The sequence below is a fragment of the Triticum urartu genome, chromosome 4A (genome assembly GCF_056163025.1).
Source record: "Triticum urartu cultivar PI428250 chromosome 4A, HENAU_Tu73, whole genome shotgun sequence".
Taxonomy (NCBI): domain Eukaryota; kingdom Viridiplantae; phylum Streptophyta; class Magnoliopsida; order Poales; family Poaceae; genus Triticum; species Triticum urartu.
In genome coordinates this window covers 368,722,895-368,738,821 of record NC_141876.1, presented here as the reverse complement: position 1 = coordinate 368,738,821, position 15,927 = coordinate 368,722,895, and the positions used below count along the sequence as shown (strand labels likewise).

Sequence of the window (15,927 nt, the reverse complement as noted above, 5' to 3'; positions counted from 1 at the left end):
GCCGGTAGTGCAAAAAAGCAAAGCTGAGAAAACCCAACACCACCAAACCAAGAAGCATGGAGTTCACCATATTTACAGAGAGTTGCCCCCGCCAAAAAAAACATTTCATTCAAAACAGAACCACACGGCCATCTTCCCCTCAAATCGGTACAGTTTTCCCTCTCTCGTATATAGACTGGCCGACCTGGGCTGGTTCCAGCCGGGCCAACATGGCGCTAAAACAGGCCCTAGCGATGCAGAAGCTAGCCACGCTACCAAACAGATTTCTCTTGCTGCATAGAGTTGGAAGCTGGAAGAAAAGCTAAATACCTGAAGTTTTGTGAAGCTAAATGGTTGCCAAACACGCCCTTAAACGAGCGGGAAGCACTCCTCAACTAGTTGCTCCCGCTTATATATTTGGACGAGCGCTCGCTCTCATCAACGGGCACCCGCTAGCCACGTCTTAAAGTTTACAAGGCTTTACACCGGAACGACGGACTGCTACGGGTCAGACTCCCTCGTGCCACGCAAGGTGCCCACTGCGTGGTAAAAACCAAGAAGCTGTATCGATTGTCGCAGCGTCGCATTTGATAAACTGAAAAGAAAACCAGACTCCGCAAACTTGAATGCTAACGAAAATAATTCAAGATTCAACACCAAAATTGACTAGTAGATGAATTCTTGAAAATTAAGATTCAAGAGGCTGCTGCAGCAGCCTTGGATTTAGTAACAAATTATGAAAAGTGGCAATTTTCTCGAATTTTGACACCCACCAACCAGACAGGGCCTACAAACAAGACAGACGACATGGTTCTGCAACCAAAAAAACATTTGTGGAACTTTAAACCTTCAACTATCTGTTCAAATGGTGTCGGGGAGCTTCCGATAGAGACAGCCCATTTCCCTAGCACTTCAGCCCAAACACCAACTATTCATATGCACTGAGCCACCTTCTGGTACAAATCCTGTGGCCAATTCCTGCTCATGTTGCTTGCCACAAGGTTTGCAATCTGCTCATCACAAAAATATTGCATCAGAAATTGCAGGAGCATTTCTGTTACAATTTAGCAACGTAAAAACAGTTGGCGATTTTTTCTTCCCTGGCGACACCGACAGAAAAACAAGTTTACGTATGCGTAGTTAGCATGAATGTGCAACACCGGGAAAGGTCTAATATCACTGTATTTTCCCGTCTCCAGCTGGTTCAGTTTTATTAGAGGCAGTCTTTAACAAGCCTACACAGTCATCATGGATAAAATTATCCTGCAGCTGCTTATCGGCACAAAGCTAGGCATAGCAACCATGGTTGGTTGTTAGGGCATCTCCAGCCGCACCCCCCTGGCGTTTTTTTTGCGCCGGTGCCGAAAAAACGGCCCAGTCGCGTCCCAGGAACCCGATTTTCGCCAGCCTAGGCCGAAAACAGCGCCGGCGGACCCAGGCCGAACCCGGCGCGCTGGGGGGCGTCCGGGGGCACCGAGGCGAACTGTTTTGGCGCGAAAAAGCCGCGGGCCAGCCGCGTCAGGGACACGGCGGCTCTTCTTCCCTCAACTGCCTCGGTTCCCGCGGGGAATCAATGGCAAGGCTGCCGCTGGTCAGCCTTGCCATTGATTCCTCACAGGCGGCGCGCCGACGCCTCCCCTCCCTTGCACGCATACACACGGGCGCGGAGCGGCTATAAAAGCCGGCGGTCGCCTGTGCCCACACCAGACTCGCCCCTCGCCGCCGCCCAGCCCCTCTCTCTCCGTCTCCGTCTTCCTCTCCCGAGCGCCACCGGCAGCCCCTCTCTCTCCCTCTCTACCATCGCCGAGCCCGTCGCCATGGCAGAGCACTTCCCCGGAGACGAGGCGGCGGCGAACGGCTTCGGCCGCCGTTCGCTCCGCGAACAGGAGTCCTGGCTCCTGTTCCAGGCGAACATCCCGGCGCCGCCGGACATGCGCGCCGGGCCAACGGGGTGGCGGCTCAGCGACGGGGGAGGTGCCCGTTCCCCCGTTACCCGACGTCGTGGCGAAGCCCAGGTACTTCGCCGAGGAGGTCGAGGTCGCGCGCGCCTCCCTGACCGACAACGAGCGCTCCCTCCCCCAGTACGCCGCCGGCAATCACGCGGCTTGGGCGGCGTACTTCCAGCGCCGCCAGCAGCAGCGCCTGGCCTCCACCAACGGCGCGCCGGTGGTCGGCGGCGTGAAGAACAGCAAGGGGCGCCACCTGTGGTGGGGCGTCCCCGGCCGCACGCTGGATGGCGTGCTGGCGTACCTCGACGGCGGCAACAACCCGCCGTTGACCTATCCTGCGACGGGGGCCGCCCCGTCGCAACACCGACGCGCATGGGCGCCAAGGAGGTTTGCCTCCTCGTCTTCCTCCTCTCGCTCATCTTCCCACTCCTCCGGTTCTCCGGCGCTTCTCGGCGTCAAGGCCGAGCCCGCGGCGGAGACGCCAATCGGTCAGCGCACTCGCAGCGTCGGCATCGTCATCAACGAGGGCGGCCGGCGCGCCTCCTCGTCGGCTCCTCCGCGCTTCGTCAAGCCAAAGATGGAGCCGGGGCTGGCTCCGGTGAAGACGGAGCCAAGGCTGGCGCCGGTGAAGGCGGAGTTCGACGACGACGATTCTAGAATGGGCGCGCCAGGACTCCATTGCGATGGAGAAGGCGTGCCGGGAGAAGAAGGAGCGCCAGCGCGCCGCCCTGCGCCGCTTCGAGGAGCGCCGACGCGGCCGTGATGAAGACGGGGTCGTCGTCTTATGCGACAGCGACGACGACGACGACGCGCCGCCGCCAGTCCGCCATGGCGACGCCGGGCAGGGGTCCAGCAGGGGCGCCCGCGTCAAGGAGAAGGCCGACGACGACGATGGCGACGACGACTTCAGCCCCTTTCTTTTTTAGATTAGGTTAATGTAATGAAAATGCGCGAATTTCATCGAAATTTGCCATGTTTGGCCGAAATTTAACTAGTTTTTATCATAACTTCGCCGAATGGTCCTTTTTTTATTTTAATACGCGCCTGGGGGCGGCCCTGGGGGCCGACAGCTGGGGACCGACTCACCCCCAGGGCCATTTTTTGCGCCGGCTCACCCCCAGGCGGCGCTTTTAGACGCCCCCTGGGGGGCCAACGGCCGGAGATGCCCTTAGGCACATTTGGCAACATGTTGATAGGCCAACGCTTTTTTGCCAAATATGGACTCTAAATTTGCCAAATGTTGGCTTAACCACATGTTGCCAACGTCTTGGCTAGCCAAAAGTAGGCTAGGGTTAAATTGGCTACAAATCAAGTAGTCCCTACCCCCTCCCTAGCTACTCCCTCCGTTCCAAAATAGATGACTCAGGGCCTCTTTGATTCGTAGGATTTTGAAAACATAGGAATAGGAAAAGTGTAGGGTTGGAGTGGCATGCCCATTTGAATCCTATAGAATTAGCAATGATTGTTTGATGCCACGGGAAAAACAAAGGAATTGTAAAAAGAGGTTTGAGTGGATGTTAAATTTCCTATGAAATGTAGTACAGAAGATTCCATAGGAAAAATTCCTATGGGATCCAATCCTATGAATCAAAGGACCAACATAGGAAAAAATCCTAAGGATTTCAATCCTCCAGAAATCCTATAAAATTCCTTTGAATCAAAGAAGCCCTTTGTACTAACTTTAGTACAAAGTTGAGTCATCTATTTTGGAACAGGAGTATGTGCTAAGCAGATCCAAGAAATGGTCGGTATTGCACCTATTCCATGCAGTTCAGCAACATATTTTCTGTGGTAGTGCAAAAAAAGTGCCTTTTAAAGCAAAATCTACTGATAGACGCAATAAAAATAAAAATAAACAGGATAGAGAATACCTTTGACTTGACAGCACGCAGGGTCCCATCGGTATCTCTAACATTGTCCATGCAGTTTAGAGCAACCTTCAGGAGATCTGACACACAAGCTTGAACATGGGGTGATAAATTCCTGAATACATCGACTGATACATTCGAAGACTGTGGATCCAAATGAAGAAATGGAAGTTTGATGGTTTCCCTCAGAGCGTCAACAGTTTGTCCAGCACGAGCTAGCCTATAAATGTGAAGAATAGCTTCAAGCTGTCTCAGTACAATTTGCTGTTCAGAAATGAGATCCTTGTCTTGAACACTGCAAGCGAGTTTTCACATGATTAATTAAGTTTTCAAGGCATAAATAACCAACAGTCACATGATGTAGAAGCAGAAGATAGCAGGTAATTAACCTGGCTTCAGAAGAATATCTGGCTGTCTCCAAAATTTCATTGCCAGATTGAATTAGAGCAACAGCACGGCTTTCGCCATCTGACATATTGTGTGCCAGGGCACATACTGCATCCGATAGACACTTGTTTACTGTCTGAAGTGCCATGGCAAAGGCTCCAACTCTTTTGTGAATTTCCACTGACTGTTATTTCATGTAAAAAGTGAAGTAACATGAGATGGATACATGATAGCTCAAACAAGACTGAAGTTACATAGCTCAATAACATGAAGTAAATGGATTCAGATACATGTGCATCACATCGAAGTTGATAAACCATGCATGTTACATGTGCCAATGAAGACTAATCGATGGCATGTCATCTTGAGAATACTACTGCAGAATATGGTATGATAACCAGTGTTCAAGCATCTAGAATCAGTCCTAGGACGGGTCATATCGCTTTAAGAGCAGAGAAGTTTGACTTTCAACTCAGCTATGAACATGATGAGATAAAATAATTCAATAGAAATATAAATCCATGACAGTAATAAAATAACTTGCTCTTGCTGATCCTTTTGTGGATCCCAACCTAGGAAGATACAAAATAAAATGTTCCCTGAAGCACAAGAACCCAAAAAATTCTAAAAACAATTTGGTTCAGGAATTAAACTTACTTTGTCATAAAGCCCTGCCTCTTGACACCGATGGGCGGCTTCAAGCAAGAATTGCTGCCTACTTCTCAAATCCATCATATACTTTTTTAGTTCTCCTTCTTCTCCCATTCCACTTGGACCAAGCAGAAGTTGAATACCACCATCCCTTAGTAATATCTCTGTGAGCAGTTGCATCAACATTGAACTTCGTTGACGTTGTTGATCAGCATTCCCTTGACCAATCCATGATACCTCTCCTCCACCCATTGCAGCAGCAGCCTGTGCATAATACTCCAAGGCCAAATCAAGGTTGCCATTGCGCAAGTAAATAGAGCCATATTGCCGTATAATACTGGCAGCTTCTGCGCAAGCATCCATTACACCCATCTTCTGGCCTGATCCAACTCCCTCAGGGAGAATACCATGATCAGCTAGAGTAATTGAAATATGCACAGCATCAACATGGTACCCTTCCTCTCCAACTTCTTTAGACAAATAAAGAATTGCTGGAAGTGATTGGATGCTTAAGAGCAGAATATAGGGATAGACCAAGGGGTCTTTTCCACTTTTTGTATAATACGATGGCTCAAATTTGTTCAGATAATTTTGTAAATCCTCCAGCATATAAGGAACCAAGCCTTCATTCGCAACATTAGAAGAAGATGCACTGGGGTATTCCCGTAGAGCTGACAACTTGAACCACAAGAAATCCTCTATAGTATTGAAAAGTGTTGGCAGATCTTTAAGTAATCTGTCAATTTGCCGTCGACAGCCACAAATTATGGCATAAAGAAGCAACTTCTTTCTATCATAACCAGGACGCCCTGGTCGGTCACCCATTCTGAGCATTTTTTCACATTCCTCAGAAGCTGTCAGAGCGGTCTCTAATGACACAGCACCATTAGTAGTAATCCATTCTGCAAGCTGCCAGAGAACATATTATATGTATGTTTCCTATTAAGAACAAACCGCCATCATTATTCATGGACACTCCGCCAGTCCTTTTTACTCCACGTATTAGATTAGGTCAAGTCAAACTTTGCAAAGTTTGACCAAATATATATTAAAAAATATGAACATCTACCATACCGAATATATATTCCATGAAAATACATTTCATAATGAATCTAACAATATTTATTTGGCATTGAATGTGTTGATACTTTTTTCTATAAGTTTGGTCAAAGTAGAGATGCTTTGACTTCAGACAAAACTTATATGCAGACTAAAAAGGACCGGAGGGAGTACTTTACCAGAGGGGCGAAGTTGTAAGCAGCACGAGATGATTGAGCAACTTGCCTTGCTTCATCATAATACCCAGTTCTTAAGCAGAAATAAATCTGCAAAAGATGGAACAATAATACATAAATATATTTCTCATTGAGAAGGTACGTGCAGAACTTGTATAGGTCATAATAAAAACAATGAGTTGCATGATGATGGTAATCCTACTGTTTTTTCTCATGCTACTTTGACTTACTCATGTGATGCCTTTAACCTCACTGACTGGAACATGTGGAGTTGATTAGATGTGATGAACTGTTCACTAGGATATCTTGTGATAATTCTAACATTCTATACGGCATGTCATGCTTGATAGCCTTATATACTTGTCTTGTGCTATGGATAAGATTTCTGAGATTACATCTTTGAGATCTATTCATAGCACCTATACCTATCAACACATTCAGTTTGATTTGTGAGTATGGTACAGATGACAAGTTCTTGATTTGAGAACCATCTACCATCAAACAACATACATCATAGGTGTGTAATCACGAAATAAATTATTCAAATAAATCCCATGGCCCCAGCAAGAAATCATTTTCTGTAGTGATCGATTAATTTTAGTAAGTCCGCAAATAGGTCGGTCAATGGCCTACCATATGCATGGTTTCATGACAGACCTAAGATTAAGTTGAACAGAACAGTCCCCCTTTAAAAACCAATGGTTGCACCGTGCTTCATCTTGATGCTCTAATGAAGTGATGCGATAAACGTATCAATTCCTTGATTACTGCTCTTATCTTATTCTAGTAGCAATTTTCCATTTAACCTATTAAGCTTACTTTTAGGAGTTTTATGTTGCCATTACTAGATAGAAAAAAAATGCTGTCAGTTACAATTTTCATTCGATGTTTAATACAGTCAAACAGGCAAAGTAAACCTGCTGCCATGTTGTATCCACTGGTGGTTGTCTGCGAAGATCACTTGCATCAAAGTCTAACACGCCATGATCCCGCAACCGGACCTGTCAATTCATACAGATAAAATATTTGCATTTGGTTACAGATTTAAACAATGCAGAAAATAGACAGATTAATCATCAAACTCAAAACAGACCCGAAGAAATGCACGAATCTTTTGAAGATTGCCAACCGATCCACCAAGAGCAGCCTAGAACCACAAAGCATGACACACAGATTAACCATAATCGATCTTCTACATTAACAGGGTTCACAAAATATAAACCAAGAATAAAGGAAAACATCATTTGGTTAGAAAAACTATTAACAGGATGGTAGAGGACTGATTGGGAATTTGAGATAGTATACAAAAAACTATAAAAATGGATGCAAGAGTAAATCAAACAATCACCACTGACTTCATCACTAACTAAACTAATAAGTGATTTTTTCCCTAAATACACAGGCATATAGGATCCACTCCATCTTCAGGGAACTCAATAATGAAAAGCAACATGGGAGCACTTGAGGTGTCAACTTCCACGGCGATGACGGAGATCGCGTCCGGGACCACCGACCCCTCCGCGCCAGCGGCCATCACCACTACGGGGGATCCGCCCCCGCTCCTCTCGCCGGAGGAGGTGTCGGGCACCCTGCGGGAGCTTGTCCAGGCGGTCATGGGCATTACCCTCTACCTCGCCGGGAACCAGCCCCCGCCACCGAGCGCCGTCACCACCGCCTACGGACCGCCGCCGCTACAGTGGGCCGCCCCGGCCCTCCAGGCGCCCTCCGGAGGGGCGCCGCACTACTCGGCGGCGGGACAGCCTTGGCCAACGTGGCCGGCCTCCACCGTGCCGCTGGGGGGCCCGACCCAGCAGTTTCTTCCGGCGCCACCGCCGCCCCCCCCCCCCCCGACGCAGGCGCCGGTGCAGCAGCTCCACCCAGCGCCACCGCCATCGTCAGCACCACCACCCGCATCTCGGGCCACGGGTCGGCCCCTGCACCAGGTGCAGTTTCCACCGTCACCATCGTCGATCCCTGCGTGGGCGACCGGCTCGTCTCCGGGCCCGGTATACTCCACGGCGCCGGAACACCCGACCCCCTCCCTACGATTCGATCACCCTTCCAGCTCACCCTTCCAGCTCAGTGAACTACGCCCCGGCGCTTTCCGAACCGGCATACGCGCTGCCGGCGACCGCGGCCGCCCCGGGCACGGCGGGCCGCCACCCCCTCGCTTCGCCAAGCTGGACTTCGCCACCTACGAGGGCACGGAGGACCCCCTCAACTGGCTCAACCAGTGCGAGCAGTTCTTTCGAGGGCAACGGACACTCGCTTCGGATCGTACCTGGCTCACTTCCTATCATCTTCGAGGCGCAGCACAAACTTGGTACTACACTCTCGAGCAGGACGAGGGCGGCATGCCACCATGAGAGCGCTTCCGGGAGCTTTGTCTCCTCCGCTTTGGGCCTCCTATCCGCGGGAGCCGACTGGCGGCCCTCGACCGTCTACCTTTCACATCTACGGTGCAGGACTACGCCGACCGCTTCCAGGCCCTGGCGTGCCACGCGCCGGGCGTCTCCGCGACCCAGCGCGCCGAGCTCTTTGTGGGCGGCCTGCCGGACCATATTCGCGTGGACATCGAGCTCCGGGACCCCCCCGACCTCCAGACGGCCATGTACTATGCCCGGGCCTTCGAGCAGCGGGCCCAGGCACTGCAGCAGCCACTCGGACGGAGCAGCCGCCAGCCCAGTCGGCCAGCTCCGACTCCCCCAGCCCCGGGTCGGCCTCCTCCAGCCACGACGGCCACACCCCCGGCCGCCACACGACCTTTCCGTCGGCTATCACCGGCCGAGCAGCAGGAGCGCCGCCGTCAGGGTCTCTGCTTCAACTGCGATGAGCCATACACGCCGACCCATGTATGCCCCCGCCTATTTTATTTGGAGACGGTCGACTACACTGAGGCGGACGACTCGCCCGACGCCCTACCTCCACCTGCGGCGCCCGAGGACGTGGCCGCGGATCCCGCGGCGACGGCGTGCGTCGTCTCCCTTCACGCCCTGGCCGGCATCCGGGGCGAGCGGACCATGCTGCTGCCTGTGACGATACATGGCGCGCGCCTGGTGGCCCTGCTGGATACGGGCTCCACTCACAACTTTCTGCCCGAGTCGACCATGCGTCGACTAGCCCTTCCGACGACAGGCGGGGAGCACCTGCGGATCACGGTGGCGAACGGCGATCGCCTCCGGTGCCATGGACTCGCCCGCAACGTTCCCATCTCCATCGGTGGCGAACACTTCTCCATCACCTGTGCAGGGATCGACCTCGGCTGCTTCGACTTCATTCTCGGGGTGGACTTCCTCCGGACCCTCGGCCCCATCCTGTGGGATTTCGATGCGCTCACGATGACATTCTGGCGGCAGGGCCGCCGCATCCGGTGGGAGGGCCTTGGGGGCGCCGCGCCGGCCGTGCCACACCTCCAGTTGGCCGCCGCGTCCTCGAAGGCCGAGCACCCCCTGCTGGATTCCCTTCTGCAGCAGCACAGCAACCTCTTCGACGAGCCGCAGGGTCTTCCGCCTGCCCAAGTGTACGACCATCATATTCACCTCGTACCGGGCTCCACTCCGGTGGCGGTGCGGCCCTACCGCTACCCCCAGCTGCAGAAGGATGAGTTGGAGCGCCAGTGTGCACTGATGCTCGCCGCGGGCATCATCCGGATCTCCACGTCGCCCTTCTCGACGCCGGTGCTTCTCGTCCGTAAGTCGGACGGCACATGGCACTTCTGCATCGACTACCGCACCCTCAACGCGCTCACGCTCAAGGACAAGTTCCCTATACCGGTGGTCGACGAGCTCTTGGATGAGCTCCACGGGGCGCGCTTCTTCACCAAGCTCGATCTCCGGTCGGGCTATCATCAGGTGCGCATGCATCCGGACGACATCGCCAAGACGGCATTTCGCACCCACCATGGTCACTTCGAGTTCTTGGTGATGCCCTTCGGCCTCGCCAACGCCCCGGCGACGTTCCAGGCCCTGATGAACGACGTCCTTCGACCCTACTTACGGCGGTTTGTGCTTGTTTTCTTTGATGACATTCTTATCTACAGCGCCACCTGGGCCGAGCATCTCCAGCACGTCGCCATCGTCTTCAACAAGCTTCGAGCGCGCCGCCTCCACCTTAAGCGCTCGAAGTGCTCGTTCGAGACGCCTACCATCGCCTACCTCGGCCATGTCATCTCGGCCGACGGGGTGGCCATGGACGCCGATAAGGTGGCGGCCGTCTCCGCATGGCCAACGCGTCACTCGCCGCGGGCTCTCCGCGGGTTCCTCAGACTCGCCGGCTACTACCGGAAATTTATCCGGGAGTTCGGACTCATCGCGGCGCCCCTCACGCGGTTGCTTCGCCGCGACGCCTTCGCCTGGAACGACGAGGCGACGGCAGCGTTCGAGACCCTCAAGGGGGCCCTCACGACGGGCCCCGTCCTCCAGATGCCAGACTTTGACCGCCCGTTTGTGGTGGACTGTGACGCCTCGGGCGCCGGTTTCGGCACCGTACTTCATCAGGGCGATGGGCCCCTCGCTTTCTTCAGTCGGCCTTTCGCGCCGCGCCATCTTAAGTTGGCAGCTTACGAGCGGGAGCTCATTGGCCTCGTCCAGGCCGTGCGTCATTGGCGACCATACTTGTGGGGGCGGACCTTCCATATTCGCACGGACCACTACAGCCTGAAGTTCTTGCTGGATCAACGGCTGTCGACCGTTCCGCAGCACCAGTGGATCAGCAAGCTCTTCGGCTTTGACTTCTCCGTCGAGTATCGGCCGGGCCGTCTTAACACCGTGGCCGACGCGCTATCCCGTCACGATTCCGACCTCGCGCCACCCGCCGACGCGTCCGCCGGGACGGCCCTGTGCATCCGCAACGGGCCATCGTTCGGTCTCTTCGCCGACATTCGCCGCGCCACTGCGACGGCCGATGACGCCGCACTTCTTCAGCAGCAGCTCGCGGGCGGCGACTTGGAGCCCTGGCGCTTCTCTGACGGACTGCTCCTCCATGGGCGCCGGATCTTTGTTCCGGCTCATGATGATCTCCGTCACCAGGTGTTGCAACTCGCCCACTCGGCGGGCCATGAGGGTGTGCAGAAAACCCTCCATCGTCTTCGCGCCGACTTCTACATCCCTGGCGATCGTGCCCTGGTCCGCGACTGGGTTCGGTCTTGTCAGACTTGCCAGCGCAACAAGACGAAGACCCTGAGGCCGGCTGGGCTCCTTCAGCCCTTGGAAGTGCCATCTCAGGTCTGGGCGGATATCTCCATGGACTTCATCGAGGGCCTTCCCAAGGTGGGGGGCAAGTCGGTCATCCTCACGGTGGTCGATCGCTTCTCTAAGTACGCCCACTTCATTGCGCTCGGCCATCCGTACACGGCGGCGTCCGTGGCCCGGGCCTTCTTCGACGGCATCGTCCGTCTACACGGGTTCCCTACTTCGATTGTCTGTGATCGGGACCCAGTCTTCATGGGCCATGTCTGGCGCGACCTCTTCAGGATGGCGGGTGTCCAGCTCCGCCTGAGTACGGCATTCCATCCTCAGACGGACGGTCAGTCTGAGGTGGTTAACAAGGTCATTGCCATGTATTTGCGTTGTGTGACAGGTGATCGGCCTCGAGCTTGGGTGGACTGGCTCTCTTGGGCGGAGTACTGCTACAACACCTCTTATCACTCCGCCCTGCGCGCGACGCCATTTGAGGTGGTCTATGGTCGACCACCCCCGCCTATACTTCCGGTTGACCCGGAGATGGCTCGGACGGCGGTTGCGGGTGACCTTATCCGCACCCGTGATGAGATGCTGGCTGAGGTCCGTCAGCGTCTACTTCAGGCCCAGCAGACGGCCAAGCACTACTACGACGATCATCATCACGAGGCGGAGTTCGCAGTGGGTGACTGGGTGTGGCTGCGTCTTCTCCACCGCTCTACGCAGTCACTGGACCCGCGCGCGAAGCGCAAGCTCGGCCCCCGCTACGCCGGGCCCTTCCCTATCGTGGAGCGCATCGGGAAGGTGGCCTATCGTCTTCAGCTTCCAGCTCGCGCTCGCATCCACGACGTGTTCCATGTGGGGCTGCTCAAGCCTTTCCGTGGCGAGCCACCGGCGGCCCCTCCGGCGCTTCCTCCAACCGCCGATGGTCGCATTCTTCCAGAGCCAGCAAAGGTGTTGCAGGCCCAGCTACGTCGTGGCATCTGGTTCGTCTTAGTTCAGTGGGCAGGCCTTCCGGAGGAGGAGGCTACTTGGGAACAGCGTGAGGAATTCCGTCAACACTATCCAAACTTTCAGCTCGAGGACGAGTTGTTTGCGCAGGCGGGGAGAGATGTCATGACCGGTTTGGTCTATACTAGGAAGAGGCCCACCGGGCATTAGTATTAGGGGCTTGGCCCACAAGTTATCTTAGGCAAGTTATCTTAGGCTAAAGTTATAAATACTCGTGTAAGACATCGTTTGAGATCGAGCAATAAGAAGAATATTATCTCCTATTGCCCGGCTCCCTGAGGAGCCGGAAACCCTAGCCGCCAACAGCCCTAACCGCCGCCGCCCTTCTCCTAGCTCGCGACGGCGCCCTGCCGCCGGCGCGCCCGTTCCTCGCCACGCCCTCCTCCATCCTTCCCTTACCACCTACGGCCTAGACCTGGTAGAGTACTTGATTCTACCATATGTATAGAACAGAAGTACCAATAGGCCATACCACAACATAGAAAAAAATTCAGGTAAATACAAAACAAATATCATTATTCAGAAATCTTACATAGCACTTGTGAAATCTTTTTTTCATTTTCAGAAGTGAATTTGGATAGAAGTATTCAGTAATAAAAAGCTACACAGAAATACTCACTAGTGTTGTCTGGCTGTTGATGGTCTCAATAATGTATTTCTCATGACCCCATTCAAGGTGTCGCCTTGCTCCAACCACTAGTGACATTTTTCTTGAAACATTTTTATGAGTTGACCCTTCCCCTACTAATGCCTGAATTAGACAAACAGGAAAAGCACCTTAAATAAATCACAATGAAATAAGAGAAACAAGGAAATGTCACATAGACATCATATAGTTGATATTGCATACTGTTCTGTACAATTAAAGGTTATTACCTGAATCAAATGCCACACTTTCTGCATGGTCACTGACTTCGAGCCAGTAGCATCAAGAGACAAGGACTCGTAGGCAGCTCTGAAAGCTGTAGCAGGCTAACAAAAAAAGGTCTCAATAAGCATTAGTAGAATTCGGTGCATCAAGAGAACTTATTGCCCCGATGATAACATACAAAAATACACTTAAGACATTTGTCAAACCTAAATTAATTGGAGAAAAACAGGATGACTAACAGACATGAATACTAATCTGCACATGACCAATAAGGCGCTGACATATAAAATCTTGATATAGAAGCTTACACTGAAAGGCAGACTGCGTCCTCTAGCGTCGTTGAGATCCTTCACAACCCCCGCGTAAACTGAAGATTTACTATCATTTATGGTCTTGTTAGGTATGGGCATGACTTCCGCAGCAGGCAGCCCTGATGAAGCTTGAGGACTGGAAGCTGAAGATGGCATCAGAGCATAACGAGACAGACCACCAGCTAGATTGGTGTTTCTCTTTGGTAATGTAGAAAGTCGGCTTAGACTCTGCAAGAAATCTCTCTTCTCCTTCTGCCAGTCATCCTACAACAAAGTTACTAAAAATTGTTAGAACTGAACAGTAAAGGTATGTTTGGATCGTAAACAAAGTGTACCCTGCCAATTTTTTGGTATAACCAAAACATTGGTCTTTGTTTGGATGAGGACCAACATTTTGGCATGCCAATGCTCCTTTCCCAACTCTAGTTCATTTAATTTTTCTAGCCAATGTTGGCCAATCCATGGGCAAGCAAAACCTCAACCAAAAATTTGGCTAGCCAATATTTTGGTAGGGCAACCTTGACACAAACCAAACACGCCCTAAAACAATTCAAAGCATCCACTACCAAGCATATTAAATTGCTAAGTTGTCAGCGTAGCAATTGAAAAATGAAGACATTAGCTCAATGGTAGAACTTGCTCCGACCTGTTAGTTACAACACCTAGCATTACAAAACTACCACAAATATAGCTAATTTCTGAAAGATGCAACAGATTTGATTAGATAACACGACCGAAAGCATGGATGGTAGTGGTACAGACCTCAAGATGCTCCAAAAAGTTGCAATATGAACTTATGAAGGTATTATCATAGCTACTAGATCTGCTACAAAAATAAAGCTGAATAGAATAAAACCAAAAGGCAACCGACCTCAAGAACTTGCATCATATAATTGTTAAAACTCTGTAAGTTGTCCTTTTGTGCTCCTTGGATGGATGAGACAATTGCCATTTCATGAAGCTGAAAACACAAACTCCGTGATGCACTCCATGAAATTCAGAAGAAAAATCACTAAAGAGAGAGGTGTTCACCTGTTGCAGGTATTCCTCGACAGAAGTTGCTTCCGATGGAAAAACATCCTCAAAGGTGGTCTACAATTAAAAAAAATGCAGCCACTATGATGTATACTGATAACCTGTTGCCTGAGTGATATTCAAGAGCTGTAGATGTACAATAACAAGCAAGCGCAGATATACATAGGGCAACAGGGTAGAAAACTATGTGCTGGCCTAATTGGTCGCAAAAGATTGTTACACTATGATAAGTAGTAGCATCTGACCTGACCACTCACAACAATATTTTCTGTCTTTTGAGTAGGAAGCTTTAAATGAAAACACTACATTGCCTCAACTGAGACTAGAAAACATTGTTTCAGATAAGTGAGTGATTTGCAGCCTCCATACTTAGGGAATGTGTATTAATAAAGTGGACTACAAGCTAAAAAAAGACTAAGGAATGTGTGTCTAAAAGTAAAACTAGGATCTTATGTAAGAAACTGAGAAGGTAGCGTTATTCATGCTATTCTTTTCTTTCAGGCAATCAGCATGAGTTCTGCAGTTCTGCCTCTTCATGAAGTGGGGAAATTCTTAACACTGCTAATCGAAGAAAACAAGTGAAGAGACCCAATGGCCGGCTATGGATGAAAGAAAAAAGAGTGCAGCACAAAATGTCAAGACTTCGACAAAATCAACTGCCTCGTCTAAACGACCGACACATAAGATTATCTATATAGCATTCTCTGAAATGAACCCTGAATGCATTTCCAGGTTTACAACCTAATCACCTTGAGTTCAAATGACTTGAGGTCCCTGGTGAGCTGCTCCGCATTGATCCCCTCGCGCGCCAGCAACCTGCAGATGCACAGCCGAAACCCTAAGTACCTCCAAAACACCAGAAGCAGCAATCCCTATTCGAACGCAACATCACGGAGAGATGGGCAGAGAGGCCCTCTCAGAGTTAACTAAAGGGGTCCAGGAGAGCAACCTGGTGGCGGAGAGCGACTGCGACGGCGCCTCGGCGCGGATCGTCTTGGCCTTAAGCTTCGTGGAGAGCACCTCGAGCTGGTCCAGGTTCCTCTGCGCGGGCCAACAACAACGAACCCATCAGGCGGAAGAAAGCGAGGGAGGCGCCGGCGCGGCAAGAGATAGATGCGGGCGAGGAGGGCAAGGAAGAGCGCGATGCGGCACCTGGAGGGTAGGGAAGTGAGGGGTGGGGGCGGCCTGCTCGAGGAGCTTGGTGGAGGTGTTGAGCAGCTCTGACCAGCCGCCCATCTCCGTGTCTCCTCCGCCATCGGCGCCGACGCCGGCCATCGCCGCCGTAGATGGAGGTGTTCGCGGGGAGCTATTTATCTGCGCTCCGGCGCCGCGCTCGAACTGGGGTTTTGGGAGTGGGGAGGGGAGGAACGAGTTGTTGGGCAAAATGGTTTGGGCTCGCTTCTTCGCTCCTTGTGTACCCTCGGGCTTCTTTCTGGCTTTTGAATAGGAGGGG

The 15,927-nt window shown here is 51.8% G+C and overlaps 2 protein-coding genes across 2 annotated transcripts; one reads left to right on the top strand and one right to left on the bottom strand.

Annotated features, from left to right (window-relative positions):
- Positions 1–628: 628 nt before the first annotated feature.
- Positions 629–15,913, bottom strand: LOC125551210 (nuclear pore complex protein NUP93A). The gene is made up of 15 exons (XM_048714368.2): positions 15,627–15,913; positions 15,424–15,515; positions 15,224–15,290; positions 14,472–14,531; positions 14,311–14,400; positions 13,437–13,703; positions 13,134–13,229; positions 12,877–13,008; positions 7,163–7,216; positions 6,987–7,070; positions 6,073–6,159; positions 4,841–5,743; positions 4,186–4,367; positions 3,800–4,091; positions 629–989 (listed from the first exon to the last, which is right to left on the bottom strand). The coding sequence occupies exons 1-15, from the start codon at positions 15,747–15,749 to the stop codon at positions 912–914; spliced, it is 2,607 nt and encodes an 868-aa protein (XP_048570325.2). The 5' UTR covers positions 15,750–15,913; the 3' UTR covers positions 629–911.
- LOC147975881 (uncharacterized) lies at positions 7,554–8,441 on the top strand. The gene has a single exon (XM_087518444.1). It carries the CDS (start codon positions 7,554–7,556, stop codon positions 8,433–8,435), a length of 882 nt encoding a protein of 293 aa, XP_087374570.1. The 3' UTR covers positions 8,436–8,441.
- Positions 15,914–15,927: the final 14 nt, after the last annotated feature.

What these genes read in the sequence shown, in the direction of transcription:
- LOC147975881 (XM_087518444.1), top strand. Translation starts at nt 7,554, where the DNA reads ATGACGGAGATCGCGTCCGGGACCACCGACCCCTCCGCGCCAGCGGCC.
- LOC125551210 (XM_048714368.2), bottom strand. Translation starts at nt 15,749, where the DNA reads ATGGCCGGCGTCGGCGCCGATGGCGGAGGAGACACGGAGATGGGCGGC. An exon ending in TCAAGTCATTTGAACTCAAG is followed by an intron (nt 14,532 to 15,223) that starts GTGATTAGGTTG and finishes TTTTAATTGTAG; the next exon opens with ACCACCTTTGAGGATGTTTT. An exon ending in TGCGTGCTGTCAAGTCAAAG is followed by an intron (nt 990 to 3,799) that starts GTATTCTCTATC and finishes TGTGATGAGCAG; the next exon opens with ATTGCAAACCTTGTGGCAAG.